We start from the raw sequence: 13,291 nt of genomic DNA, 5'->3' as shown, positions 1-13,291 counted from the left end.
CACACACCTGTAATCCCAGAGGCTCAGGAGGCTGAGGCAGCAAGATTTCAAGTCCAAGGCCAGACTCAGCAACATCAAGGCACTAAGCAACTCAGTGAGACCCTGTCTCTAAATAAAATACAAAATAGGGCTGGGGAGGTGGCTAAGTGGTCGAGTGCCCCTAAGTTCAGTCCCTAATACCCATTCCCCCCCCAAAAAAAAAAAGATTTTAAGGAGACTGGAAGGGGGAAAGAATGGAAATCTCAATTAAAGGCCTCAGTGAGGTTTGTGACTCACACAAGCATGCAAAGAATCCACACTTCTTCCACTCTGCTGAACCTTAAGGGTTTAAAGAGTCATCTCACTGACATTGTCCAGAACAGGTGTCAACCACCATTATGTCTGTTATCAGGAAGAAAATGACATAATCAGTATAAAATGAACTCCATGTGAATGTAACATATAATTCACATATTTAACAGTTTTAAAAGGCTTTTCTACTTGCAAGGTAAGTTAATACTATGTGAATTATTTTCTGTGTTTTGTATTTAATCTCTCAGATCCTTAGTGAAAAAAACCAATGTTTTTTTCCCATTAAATGCCATAAGAAATTAGAAAACCAAAAGCAGGCTTTTCCAGTTATTAGTTATATTTTGGGGGGCAGAGTCATATTCCCTCACCCCCACTCTAAAACATCCATTTATTTTTATCACTAGTTATCTTAAATTGTACTCCCAGCTTCCATCCCTGTATCACTAGACCCCTTCAAAAAGATTCATGAGTAAGGTCAGTGCCACAGCCTTGCTGACCATTACACTGTTCAAAAAGGCATCTAGGGCTGTAGCTCAGTGACAGAGTGCTTGCCTAGCATGTGTGAATCACTAGGTTCCATCCTTAGCATCGCATAAAAATAAATAAACAAACAAAATAAAGGCAAGCTGTCCATCCAAAAAAAAAAAAAAAAAAAGGCATCCAATCTTCCCTAGATCTACCTGTGAGAAATACAATGCTCCTCTGGGCTAGTCTTCAGCTTTCAATCATTGTCCAATGGCTGGATGGGAAAAAAAATCTCAACGTCTACATTTCTAATTACAGGTAGAGAGTGGCCCATTCTCTCCTAGCAGAGTCTGTGGGGCTTTTACTTTTTAACGGAAGATTAACTGAAAAAAAAAAATACAAAAAACGAGGGCTTAATAAAAACAGTGGCTGAGCCCCACAACTCTAGTATTAAGCAATCCTAACTTCAATTTCCAGCTCTGTCACCCAGTGTGTGGAAATCTGCCATGTACAAAACTAATTTTTTAAACCCTGACTTTTTCAACCCTAAAATGGGATTAAGGCTATCTAATTTTTTAAATGGCTTTAACTTTCATTGTAAATTACAGCATATTAGCTAATCTTGAACACTAGCATATGATACACCAATTCAATATTTTCCTAAATATATCATTAAACTGAAATCTTATAGATCCACAATTTAGTGAGAAAACAGAACTTCTCCCATGTGAATAAAGAATTTAAGAGGAAACCAAGTAAAGTTCTAAAATGGTACAAACCTCAAAAAGCCAATCGCTTTTGCCAATAAGCTCCGCCTCCGTGCAAACCCAACCCTTTTCCGGCTGCCCCACCCACCCTCTCACACTGGAGCCCCACCCCTCTCCGCGAGGTCCCGCCTCCCACACCTGATCCTGGTTCCCATTGGGCAATTCTGGACGTTGTATACACACTCGATACACGCACGTTTGGCCAGGGCGTCTTCGCGCCTGCGCAGCAGAGCGGTTAGGCAGCTGGACACTGGGGTCTGGGGGGAGGGGGGCGGAGGTCAGGCCGAATCTTCCTCCGTAATAAGAAGCGACGCGTCCTGCCTCCCGCGGTCCTGGCTCCGTGGGTCCGGTCGGATCAGGCCTGGGCGCTGGAGCTGCTGTGGCTCCCGCCGCGGCGGGTGCGATGGAGGCCGTGCCGGAGCCCAGCACTCACGCCGGGGGAGGCCGAGACAGCCCGCGGTGCTAGTAGATGAGGCGGCGGCGGCGGTGGTGGCAGCCCTGGCTCTCCATGAGCAAGCGGCGGCGACGACGGGTGCGGCGGCACCGGCGGTTTTCGGTCCCCGGGGAGGTACGAGGATTCAGTTTCCTAGTGGACAGAGACTGGCCGATGTGTGAATGCCTTCCGCGACCCCACCTTCCCGCCCATTTGCTCCCAGTCCCAGGCTCTCGGCGGGGGCACTGCCCGGATGTAGGCATGAGCGCCCAGCAGTCTCACTCGCTCCAGGTTCCGGGACTCGCCCTCGGTGCGGAGCCAGCCCTCGGTGCCAGGCCTCCAGGGAGCGCAGCCGGGTGGGCGTGGCCAGAGGAGAGAGCTGGAAAGGGGTGTCCCTAGCGCGCACCGCAAGTCCCTGTCCCGCAGCGCTTCCAAGAGGAGCGCGTGCTGGTTCTTTCAGAGGAGTATTTCGGGGGCGCTTATTCGAGGGGGGACTCTAGGACTTCTGAATTATTTGGAGGTATGGCATTCAGTGCCTAGGGCAGGTAGTCTGATCCTTTCTGCCAACTTGGGGTACAAATTGCCACTCTTGGGAATGACTGGAAAGAAAAGGTGGTGTTTTGCCAAGGAAATGGAGGTTAGGAGGATTTTCCAGATTTATTCAACTGGAGGCCCTGTTGAGGCAGGAAAGTAAGTTCTCCAGTGTTTCTAATACATTGCCTAACGGAACAACCTTTTCAACTATGTGGCAAAACTTAAGGCAATTTAAAGTAAAGTTGTCTGCAGCCATCTCTCCATCTGTTTTTTTTTTTTTCCTTTTCCCTATTTTTATTGCAGTCTACTTTTGAGCATATCACCAAATTAATGCTTAAACTAGGTTCAGTGTCCATTAGTTCTTCCAGTCTTCCCTTGCTAAAGTTAGGTTCATGCCAGGTGTAGCATTGTGGTTTAATTTTCTCAGATTATAACTATTGCTTTGAAGAGCTACAGTTACCTTCATTTGGTCATGTTTAAGAGATAATTTGAAAACATACTAGATTAAATCATCCTTTCCAATGCAGTATTAGGAATCTGAACTCAAGCAATCTTAAACCTGCTACAGGGTTCTTTAAAATTCAAGAGATATAGCTCAAATCATGAAAAAGTGTATTTTAATTTTTAAAATATTTGAATGCTTATGGTTTTTTAAAATCTCTGAAAACGAAAGTTAGCTTCTATTAAGAAATGAGTGTGTTTTCCTAAAGTGTAGATTTGCCACACCCTCTTATTTCTAAGTGGTTGACCTCGACATGCCATGTTAGCAGACTATATATAAACATTTACACTTCAAACTAAATATAGTGTTGAATATTTTAGAGTCCACAATATCTTGCTTCAGATGGAAAACACTGCATGTGTTTTATCTAATATATTGTAGAACCGAATTTTTAGTTGGCTAGTATTGTGAAATAGATTTGAACTTAATTTTTTCACGCAAAACCCACAGGTCTGCAGTATTATTGGGGATTGGGCTCATGTTGTGCTTGGGAAAATGAAGCAGTTGAAAAGATGGTCAGTATAAGACACCGACTTCAGTCACTTCATTCCCTGTTCTTATTCTTCAGATGCTTCCTTTTTTTCATAAAAATACACTTTTCTGTAAAAGTTAGAAAACAATATGTTTTTAGTTTATACATTTATTTGTCCCAAGTAAAATGAAGTAACTTTTTCCAATACAATTTTAATAGGAACTTCAAAAAAATTTTTTTGGCTTTATAAAACATAGTTAGGATACAAACATGTTTATCAAAATAGTGTCAGTGGCTTTGAAAAGACAGTATTTAGCTATCCTTAAGGTGACCCAGTTAAATGCCAGAATTAGTCTTTGTCTATATCAACAGGTGCTATACACAGGTTTTTTAATACTGCAGATAAAATGTATAGTATGATTAATATAAAGAACACTAAGTGGCTCTTATCCTATACCCCCAAACTAAGGATTCCACTATATCAGTTTCTTAAGGGGAACCACAAATATAAGGAAATGGAAGCACAGCTTCAATTTTAAAGGAAAGAGGAGGTTTACTTTAGGAATATGTCTAAACAAATTTAGTTTATTTTCATTTAGGATTTTTTTATTATAGTGTTTTCCTATACAGATAAAATCTGCAATATAATTAATATATATGCCTATCAGATGGCTATTCTGTACCTCAAAAAAAGTTCTGTCTTCTTAAATGGTCTTTATGGAGATCATAAATATTGCCCCTAAAACTGTACATGCATTTACATGTTCTGTATTAAACTTTTCAAATGCAGGATGAAGACACTGTTTGAAGAGATCAAAGCATCAATTAAAAATAACTATAACCAAGATCGATCATTTTGGAGGCCTGTTCTTCCTTGGGGAGGTGTTTTTACTATCAAAGCTGGCCGCAAAGCAGTATCCTGTACACCACTCTATGTTGAAATAAGACTGAAAAATACCTGCACCATAGATGGATTCTTGATGTTATTATATGTCATTCTTAATGAAAATGAAAATTTTCCTAGGGAACTCTCTCTTCATTTTGGTAGAGAGTTTGTAGACTGTTTTCTTTATTTAATGGACACCTACAGTTTTACAACTGTGAAGCTACTTTGGATTTGGGACAAAATGGAAAAACAACAATACAAATCTGAAGTTCATAAAGCTTCATTAATAATTGATTTGTTTGGGAATGAGCATGATAACTTTACAAAAAATCTCGAAAATCTCATGTCTACCATTCAAGAGAGTTACTGTTCCAACTGGCGATGCCCGACTCGAGTACAGGAAGATCAGCAGCGCACAATTAATATAAAGTAAGTTGCTGTAATGTCTGTTTCATGGCTTTTGTTTTTAAATCAATATTATATATATGTATGTATGTATGTGTGTATGTGTAACCTTTCAATAGCAAACTAATGGATTAAAGGGCACTTTCCTGTTTTTGAATGTTTCATTTTTCAAATGGGTCTCTGTCAGAAAGGCTAGTTCCAGGTGAACAAGAGAATTTTTTTTTAAATCTTATGTCAAGGCCAGGACATAATTATAGACAGAAAACCCAAATTTGGCATCTAATACCTGGGAAGGATGTGGATGTGAGGAGCTTTTATACAGACTGGGAAACGTGCTAGGAGCAGCACAGTGTTTTTGGCTTTCAGAGAGAGGGCAGACATCCAAGCTGGTAAATGACAGAGAGGGAGGCCAAACTGGCAAGCCCTAGTGGATGCCGGGAAACATTAAATCCCCCAGGGAACATGAGCTGAAAAAGGAATAATTGCCCATGGAAGAGAAACAGACCCAAACATGTTGTTGTCAGAAAGGATATTTGGCCCTGTGGTTCAGAAAAGCAGCCTAATTCCCTTTGGGAATGTACATCACACACCCTAATTAATTTATTAAGCTCACATTTTCTGAAATATACTTTGTCTTTTCCCTTATATTGCTGATACAGTGATGCTGGCTTTTAAATGTATCAGAAGAAAAAAATGTTCTTACTTTACATCATAATGGGCTAAAAAGTGTTTCATAAATTTATCTTGTTTTTTAAAAACTAGTGGGTCTGGGGATGTAGCTCAGTTGGTAGAGTACTTGCCTAACATGTGCAGGGCTAGGTTAGATCCCTAGCACTGAGAAAAAGAAAAAAAAAATGGTTTTTAAAAACCAGTATTTTTTATCTGTAAATCTTGTAAAAGTATAATGAAATGTAATTGTACAGTGATACTAATATTTTATACTTCTCACTTAATAATATATGTTCACCGTTATAAGCTGTTTAAGCTTCTATTTTTTAAAATCTAGCATTTAAAACAACTTTGAAGAATATAGGAAAAATTTTATTAACAGATCAGGTAACTGAGGCCAAGAATGTTTGTGATTTGCATCTAGTCAGGTAAATTATCAGCTGCTCTCCTGACTCTGGGCCCTAGTTTTTACTCACTAGAACATATTGCCTCTGATTTTAGGGGCTGGAGGACATTGTTTATTTGGTTTTGTTAATTAGAGTAGCAACAACAAGTTTACAGAAAACTTTGTTTCTTAGAGAACTTTATGCATTATCTGGGAGCGGGGTGGCACACACCTATAATGCCAGCAGCTCAGGAGGCTGAAGCAGGAGGATTGAGAGTTCAAAGCCTGCCTCAGCAAAAGCAAGGAGCTAAGCAATTCAGTGAGACCTCTAGTCTAAATAAAATACAAAATAGGGCTAGGGATGTGGCTCACTGGCTAAGCACAGTTCAATTCCTGGTAGGAAAGAAAAAAAAAAAAAACTTTATGCATGAATATTTATTGAGTTGAGTTCAACTGGTTTCTGCAAGAAATACAAAAATGGATAACAGATTGTGCTTGGTATACTTGGTTATGCTAATAATGGATCAACCTGTAGAATTTGTTATCCTAATAATGTACTGGCCTATAAAATGTTGAAGCAGTTCTTACATGAATTTTACAATTATTATAGTCCTCCTCAAGAAATTCCACATGGAAACTTGATACGACTGGCTGTGGATGAGTTATTCTGTTCTAAGATTGAACTGTGTGAAGAGCGTGGGTGAGTATATAATAGACATTTAAGATGAAAGTTTTTCTATAGTTAAGATAACATTTTTCTGAAATATACTTTATCTGTTTCCCTATATTACTGATACAGTGATATCTATTTTGAAATATATCAGAGGAAAAACTTTCTTAGATTAATGTGCTGTTTGAAGTTAATATATGATGAAATAGCATCTCATAAGTATTTAGGAAGCCTAAACCTTTTTGAATCTTCTTAACAGACCTACTATGCCATCTTATGTTGTGTTTTCATTATCAAATATCACTATATAAAATATAGTACTACAGCTAATTGATGAATTCAAAGCAAATGCCTTTTCTTTTTTTCCCCATTGCTGAGTAGGTACAATAAAACCTTGGTTAACCGGAACCCAGCTAATCGGGACCCTCAATTAACTGGATTTTTTTCTGCATTCCTCCTTTAGGATAAAGAGGTAAATGGCAACGAAAAAATTGAACTTAGTAAAAAAAAAAAAAAAAAGTCCATGGACAGAACCTACTCAACCCGGTCTCTTAGCAATTTCTATGTCTACATTATTGAACAATGAAAATTAGTATTTGGAAGAATGATTTTATTACTAATCACCAAAGAAGGGAAGATACAAATACATTCAGTAACTTGTTCCTATTAAGTCCAAAATGTGAACTAACATGTTTCAACACATAATTCTAAAACAAATGATTTTCTGGCTAACTTGGTGTAGTCACTAATGTTTGTTATCTAGACTCTCCCCCGAACATTCCGGTTAATCGAGATTTTACTGTATAATTATCTTTATTGTATTCTGATCCTTTTGCTTAAATACCTAATAATACTAAGAAAAGAGAACTTGTTTAATGCTAATAGAAGATCTTAAATGGAAAAAGAAAGCAATTAGAGTCATTATTTGAAACCATATAAATAGAAAAATATATCTACAAATAAAGACTTTTATAACAGTTCAGGAGACACAGTGCTTTTATAACTTTGGAAAGAAATGGCTCACTTTTCCAGGAGTTTTTTTTTTTTTAACATATTTTTTAGTCATAGGTAAACACAAAGCCTTTATTTTATTTTATATCGTGCTGAGGATTGAACCCAATGCCTCACGCATGTTAGGGAAGCACTGTACCACTGAGCCACAACCCCAGCCCTCCAGGAGTTTTAATAGTATTACTTCTAGTGTAGAAAATGTAGCCAGTAAACTTCTAGGAATATATGAGGTAAAATATAACCATATCATTGCCCATACCTATAATAGATGATTATACTTACTAGAAAATTAAAGTCATAAAGACAACTCAGATAATAATGTTGATTCTCATTTTCCACTTTAGGTGTGGTGGCTTAAGAGAATTTTCTCAGCGAGTTTTCTGCCATGGCGCACCCCCTTTTGTTGTCCTAAATATGCAACATTGGAAATCTGAAGATCTGGCATATGTACCCTATTATTTGGATTTATCTGATCACAAGTAGGTGATTTGGGTTTGCTTGCTTGACAAAAACAGTAAAAAATAAGTCTTTTTGTTTATTCTGGTCTTTTATGATTTTGACTAGCCATTAAAAAGATATTATTGGAGCCAGGTACAGTGGCCATGCCTATAATCCCAAGGTCTCAGGAGGCTGAGGCAATAAGATCACAAGTTCAAGACCAGCCTCAGCAACTTAAGTATACTCTTACTCAAAAAAAAAAAAAAAAAATAGCTGGAGATGTAGCTCAATAGTAAAGCTGCCCTGGGTTCAATGTCCAATACTAAAAAAATAAAAGAATCTACTATAGGGAGCTAGCCGATTACCTGTAATCCCAGTGAATCGGGAGGCTGAGACAGGATTGCAATTTCAAAACCAGCCTTGGCAACTTAGTGAGATCCTGTCCCAAAATTTAAAAAAGAAATTAAAAGGACTGGGGATGTAGCTCAGTGATAAATGCCTCCTAGCTTCAATTCCCAGTTAAATAAAATAAATTTACAGGAAATTAGTCACTAGCAGTGGCCACAATGATTAGAAACTTGGGATTATGGAACAGGTGGGGATTGAAGCCAAGGGTGCTCTAACACTAAATATCCTTAGCCCCTTTTTAAAATTTTATTTTGATACCGGGTCTCAATAAGTTGCCAAGGTGGCCTAGAACTTTGCTTCCTCCTCCTTCAGTTTCCTAAGTTCTGGAATTACAGGCATGTACCACTATGCCAGGCCTACCCCATTTTTTTTACAAGCTATATAAGCTTTGGCCAATTATTTGACCAGTGTACACCTAAGTTTTCTTATCTATAAAATAGAGATGACAAGTGTTTTCCTGGTGCCATTATTGGAAGAATTTGATAAGGCAGCATATGCTGTGTTTAGGGCAGTGTCTGACACTTAGTAAGCACATAGTAAACCCTGACTTACTTTCTTTCAAATTAGTGTTGAGTTGTATTCAGGAGGTCATCATTTAAACATAAATTGTTACTTGTTCTTATAAATAAAATCATCTGTATACAAATCAGGAAATAGAGGGTACTTATTAACTTTTGCCTTCAAAAGTTTTCTTGTGTGTTCTCTGTTTTAATAGAACAGCACAGTTGTAAGTTAGTTTGTTTGTTAATTCTTAAATTATATCAAGGTTTTTAAATATTTTACTTGAAATCACCAATTATAGTACATAATTTATATGGATAGCTGCATGGGCTCTCTCTCGTCCAGCGAGGAGGTCCACGGAACAGGGTAGAAGAGAGCATGGCTGTGGAGTGGCTAATTAAGACCTTCCGGAGACCAAGCAGGAAGCAGGTCTGATTTTATTGCACAGTAACCATGTATATCTACTCAGGCAGTAGCTAAACAGATTACAGGCAATTTCTGCTAACCATCCTTGCATTGACCAGTTGAGGAGTGGGCCATGGAGCAAGTGCCGGGACTGCAACACATGGCCTCAGGCCTACAGGGTAAGCAGTCTGCCTGCACTTACAGGCCTAGCACAAGGGGAGTGGCCTGCCACTCAGAGGCCCTTAACATATGCCTTTAAAAACAATCTTGTTTTTATTTCTTTTTTTTTTTTTTTTTAATTTTTATTGGTTGTTCACAACATTACAAAGCTCTTGACATATCATACTTCATACATACTAATAGGGCATTATGTAAAATTATTTCTTAATTAAGAATTTAAGGAATATTTTTCTTAAAAACAAAGTATTATGATTTTCCACTATACTTTATTATTTAATTTACAGGTATTTGTTGGAAGGTGCCACATTATTTAATAAAGAAGAACACCATTATTCTGCAGCTTTCCAGATTGATGGACATTGGATGCACTATGATGGCCTCAGAAATGTGAATTTAATTTTGTTAAATAAACCCCCAGAGTTTCTCCTCTTGTCATCATTGGTTTATATTCGAGCAACAGAGAAATAAATATAGACTGATGCTAAATTAAATTGTTTTCCCGCCTGCCCATGCTCCCCTAGATGAAGGGCTTTTATTTTGTGTATACTTGGTATCCAAGGAAATAGTTCAACTATACTAGTTTCAGAGGTGTATTTTCCAGTGTTTAACCCAGGTAAATGTTTTATATTCAAGATCTATGCAAAAAATGTTTGTATTTCTTTTTTATATTTCCTGGGTTATTTTTATACAATCATATTTTATGTTTAAATAAAATATATATCTTGTGGCCTTTGTATTTTTCATTTGTATGTATTTCAAAGGTTTTCATACTACTTAAATTCAAGAAAATGCTTTGTCATTTGAATTCTAAATTTTTCTTTTTAGTTATCCAAGTAAAAGCTGAGTAAAAGTCAGTATTTTAGTTTATACAATTCAAAAGTTCAAGATATATCTGACCATATTTCTTTGCCCTACCTCACTATAATTCAGAGTGCACTATTGGGTTTAGTTCGAATGTACAACTTACAGATAGCTTAGTTTATTTTATCCATTGCTTTGCATAATTTCCCTACAGCAATTTAAAAAAAAATTTTACATAAGATTTTTTTTTTCTGGGCCTAAATTTTTTTATAAGGGCAACTACTTGCTAAAATATTCTAAATCTACCAATGGATCCAACCCTAATTAAAGTCATTATAAATAAATTATGTCATGATTAAATATAATAGAAATTCTCCAATAAAAATTATTTTGCAAATAAGACAATTATAAAAACTATTATGTAACTGGATGTTTACTAGTGTTGGACTAATAATAGAAATGTACTTTAAATATATATTTAAAAGGAAAATGGGTACCTGGGGAATATTTATTCTTTTTTTTTTTTTTTTTTTTTTTTGGCAGTGTTGGGAACTGAACCCAGGCCTCTCATGCTAAGCAAGTGCTACATCCCAGCCTGTACTTGTTTTCCTAGTTAAATTTTATATTGGCACAGAAAAAAAAAAAAAAAAAAAAAAACTTTATTTTTTTTTTAAGAGAGAGAGAGAATGAAAGAATTTTCATATTTATTTTTTAGTTTTCGGCGGATACAACATCTTTGTTTTGTATGTGGCGCTGAGGATCGAACCAGGCCGCACGCATGCCAGGCAAGCGCGCTACTGCTTGAGCCACATCCCCAGCCCAAAAACTTTAATTTTTAAAGCAATATCTGTTGGCTCCCTTGTAAATAATAATTGATAGCATGAGGTTTTGATTTGCAGTATAAATCACTAAAATTCTATAGTTAACTGAATATCATGTTTCATTGAAAGGATACTGATTGTTCTTCCTGTTGTAATTTAAGGCAAAAAAGCAAAGTCAAAAAAAATGTTTTTTGAAAATCATCACCATAATTATAATGTTTACACTTCAGTAAATAGTCTGCTTTAGGTTTTGGGTTGAGATTAGGTGCAATTTATTCAAAGACTTTTATATGATAGCAGTTCACTGCCATATACCAAATTGCTAAAGTTTCATTCAATAAACATTGCCTTGGTGCCACGTTGAGATAACTTATGAATGGATAAATATGGGTGGAAAGTTGCTGAGAATGCCTCACTTTGAATACTATAAAAATTGCTTTTTTAACATAAGATTAAAAAATGATTCATTTTACCCAAAAAAATTACCCCCGGTTTAAACAGTCCCCCAAGTGTTATAAGATTTGATTTACAGTAAACTTACCTGGTAACACATTATTGCATGAATCAAAATATACATAAGCAAATATTAGACTATACATAAATGGTATAATTACAAATTATTAATGACAATTATTTCTAATGTAGATTTATTCTTTTAGGAATTGCACTTTATTTAGAATATTTCTTTATTATAAAACAATGACTTGCCTACCTCACAGGGTTGTTGTGAGGATTAAGATGTTTGTTAAAATCTTGACTACCTTGAACATGCTAATAAAAAACATGTCTTTTTCTACCTCTTTCATGTAGAGGAAGTCTCCCAGGTTCTCTCTTATTAGCTTTTTAATTTAAGAGTTTTAATAAATATTTAGGCAGTAGCTCATATCACTGGTGCATTTAATGTGGAATGGGAATTAAATATATCTTCTTGACCCTAGATGGTTGGGATTTAAGGAGAATCAGGTAGTTTATTGTTAATGGTAGGATCTGGTTGGTAGAAAAGAAATTATCCCTCCTGACCAAACAGTAAATGGAAAAGGGGTCAAAAAGAATGAACAGTATGGGCAGCTTAAACTAGTCTGTTTACAAAATGTGAAGGTGAAGGTATAAAACATTTTTATAACTCTAATAAAACAACTTAGAAAAATCAGAATAATCCCTTGGGAAAAGAGAGCAAAAGATATGAATAATCAACATATGCTTTTAATCAAAATACCACAAACTGCTACTATATTTATGGGAAAGTAAAAATAATTTTAAAATCTTGGCCACTACCACGTATCATGACACACACACCTGTAATCTAGCTATAGGTAAGGCTGAGGCAGGAGGATCACAAAGGTCAAACAAAGCAATTTTAGTAAGACCTTGTCTCAAAATCTAAAGAAAGAATTGGAAATGTAGCTCACTGGTAAAGTGTCTGTGTGCAATCCCCAGTACAGAGAAAAAAGCAAACAAGAAGAACCTTGGCCAAACTTGGGATAAAGAATAATTAAAGCAAATTTAAGAAGTAATCTCCCAACTTGTTTCTCTTCGGCAAAGAAACTATTTTCTCTCCAACTCATGCAAATAATCTTATATTTATCCTTGAAAGTAGCATTTTGCTATAAATTACTTCATTTGTTTTGTATCTGAAATACTATGATTATATTTGATGCAATGAATAACAAAGAGAAACTAGTGATAACACTGGTGAAGGCATGAGTAAGAGGGTATCCCAAACTCTATTTCTTATAGTATGAGCAAATTATATAAGCAGATAATTTGTGGCACAAAAGCTGTACATGTTAAGCATTCGAACCATTTATAACTAAGTTGCTTAATGACATAACTAGTTCAAAGAAAAACTAAGGCACTATAAGTAGGCAGAAAGAGTAAGCAGTTCATGTAAAATGACCACTAAGCTCAGCCATAGTGAAGAATCCAGTTTTGCTGGCTTCGAGTTGATACCAGCAGACATTCCTCTGCTATGATCAGCTGCTAACTCTAGAACAGACTTTCTCAGCTGCAGAGTCCAGCAACTTATGCAGATCCTACCCACTGGCAAAAGTGGAAAAAGTGTTTTCATCTCAAACTCCAGTTTTAATAGTATCCAAAATGCCAGAGTTTGAATTTAGATGGATAGTAAAACAGGCAGTTAAGGACACACCACCTACCCCTAAGAAACCTGTTTAATTATAAAGGCCAGTCCATAGGACTGAGGTTGGGGCTCAGTGGTAGAGCACTTTCCTAGCACATGCAAGGCAT

At 36.5% G+C, this 13,291-nt stretch overlaps 1 protein-coding gene across 1 annotated transcript; it reads left to right on the top strand.

Annotated features, from left to right (window-relative positions):
• Positions 1-1,947: 1,947 nt before the first annotated feature.
• DORIP1 (dopamine receptor interacting protein 1) lies at positions 1,948-10,149 on the top strand. Its single transcript, XM_081290497.1, has 5 exons — positions 1,948-2,091; positions 4,255-4,779; positions 6,420-6,509; positions 7,835-7,969; positions 9,707-10,149. The coding sequence occupies exons 2-5, from the start codon at positions 4,256-4,258 to the stop codon at positions 9,888-9,890; spliced, it is 933 nt and encodes a 310-aa protein (XP_081146623.1). The 5' UTR covers positions 1,948-2,091; position 4,255; the 3' UTR covers positions 9,891-10,149.
• Positions 10,150-13,291: the final 3,142 nt, after the last annotated feature.

The sequence above is a fragment of the Spermophilus citellus genome (assembly GCF_964194105.1).
Source record: "Spermophilus citellus genome assembly, chromosome: 4".
Classification (NCBI taxonomy): domain Eukaryota; kingdom Metazoa; phylum Chordata; class Mammalia; order Rodentia; family Sciuridae; genus Spermophilus; species Spermophilus citellus.
The sequence above is the reverse complement of the archived record's forward strand: the minus strand, read 5'-3'. Positions and strand labels throughout refer to the sequence as shown.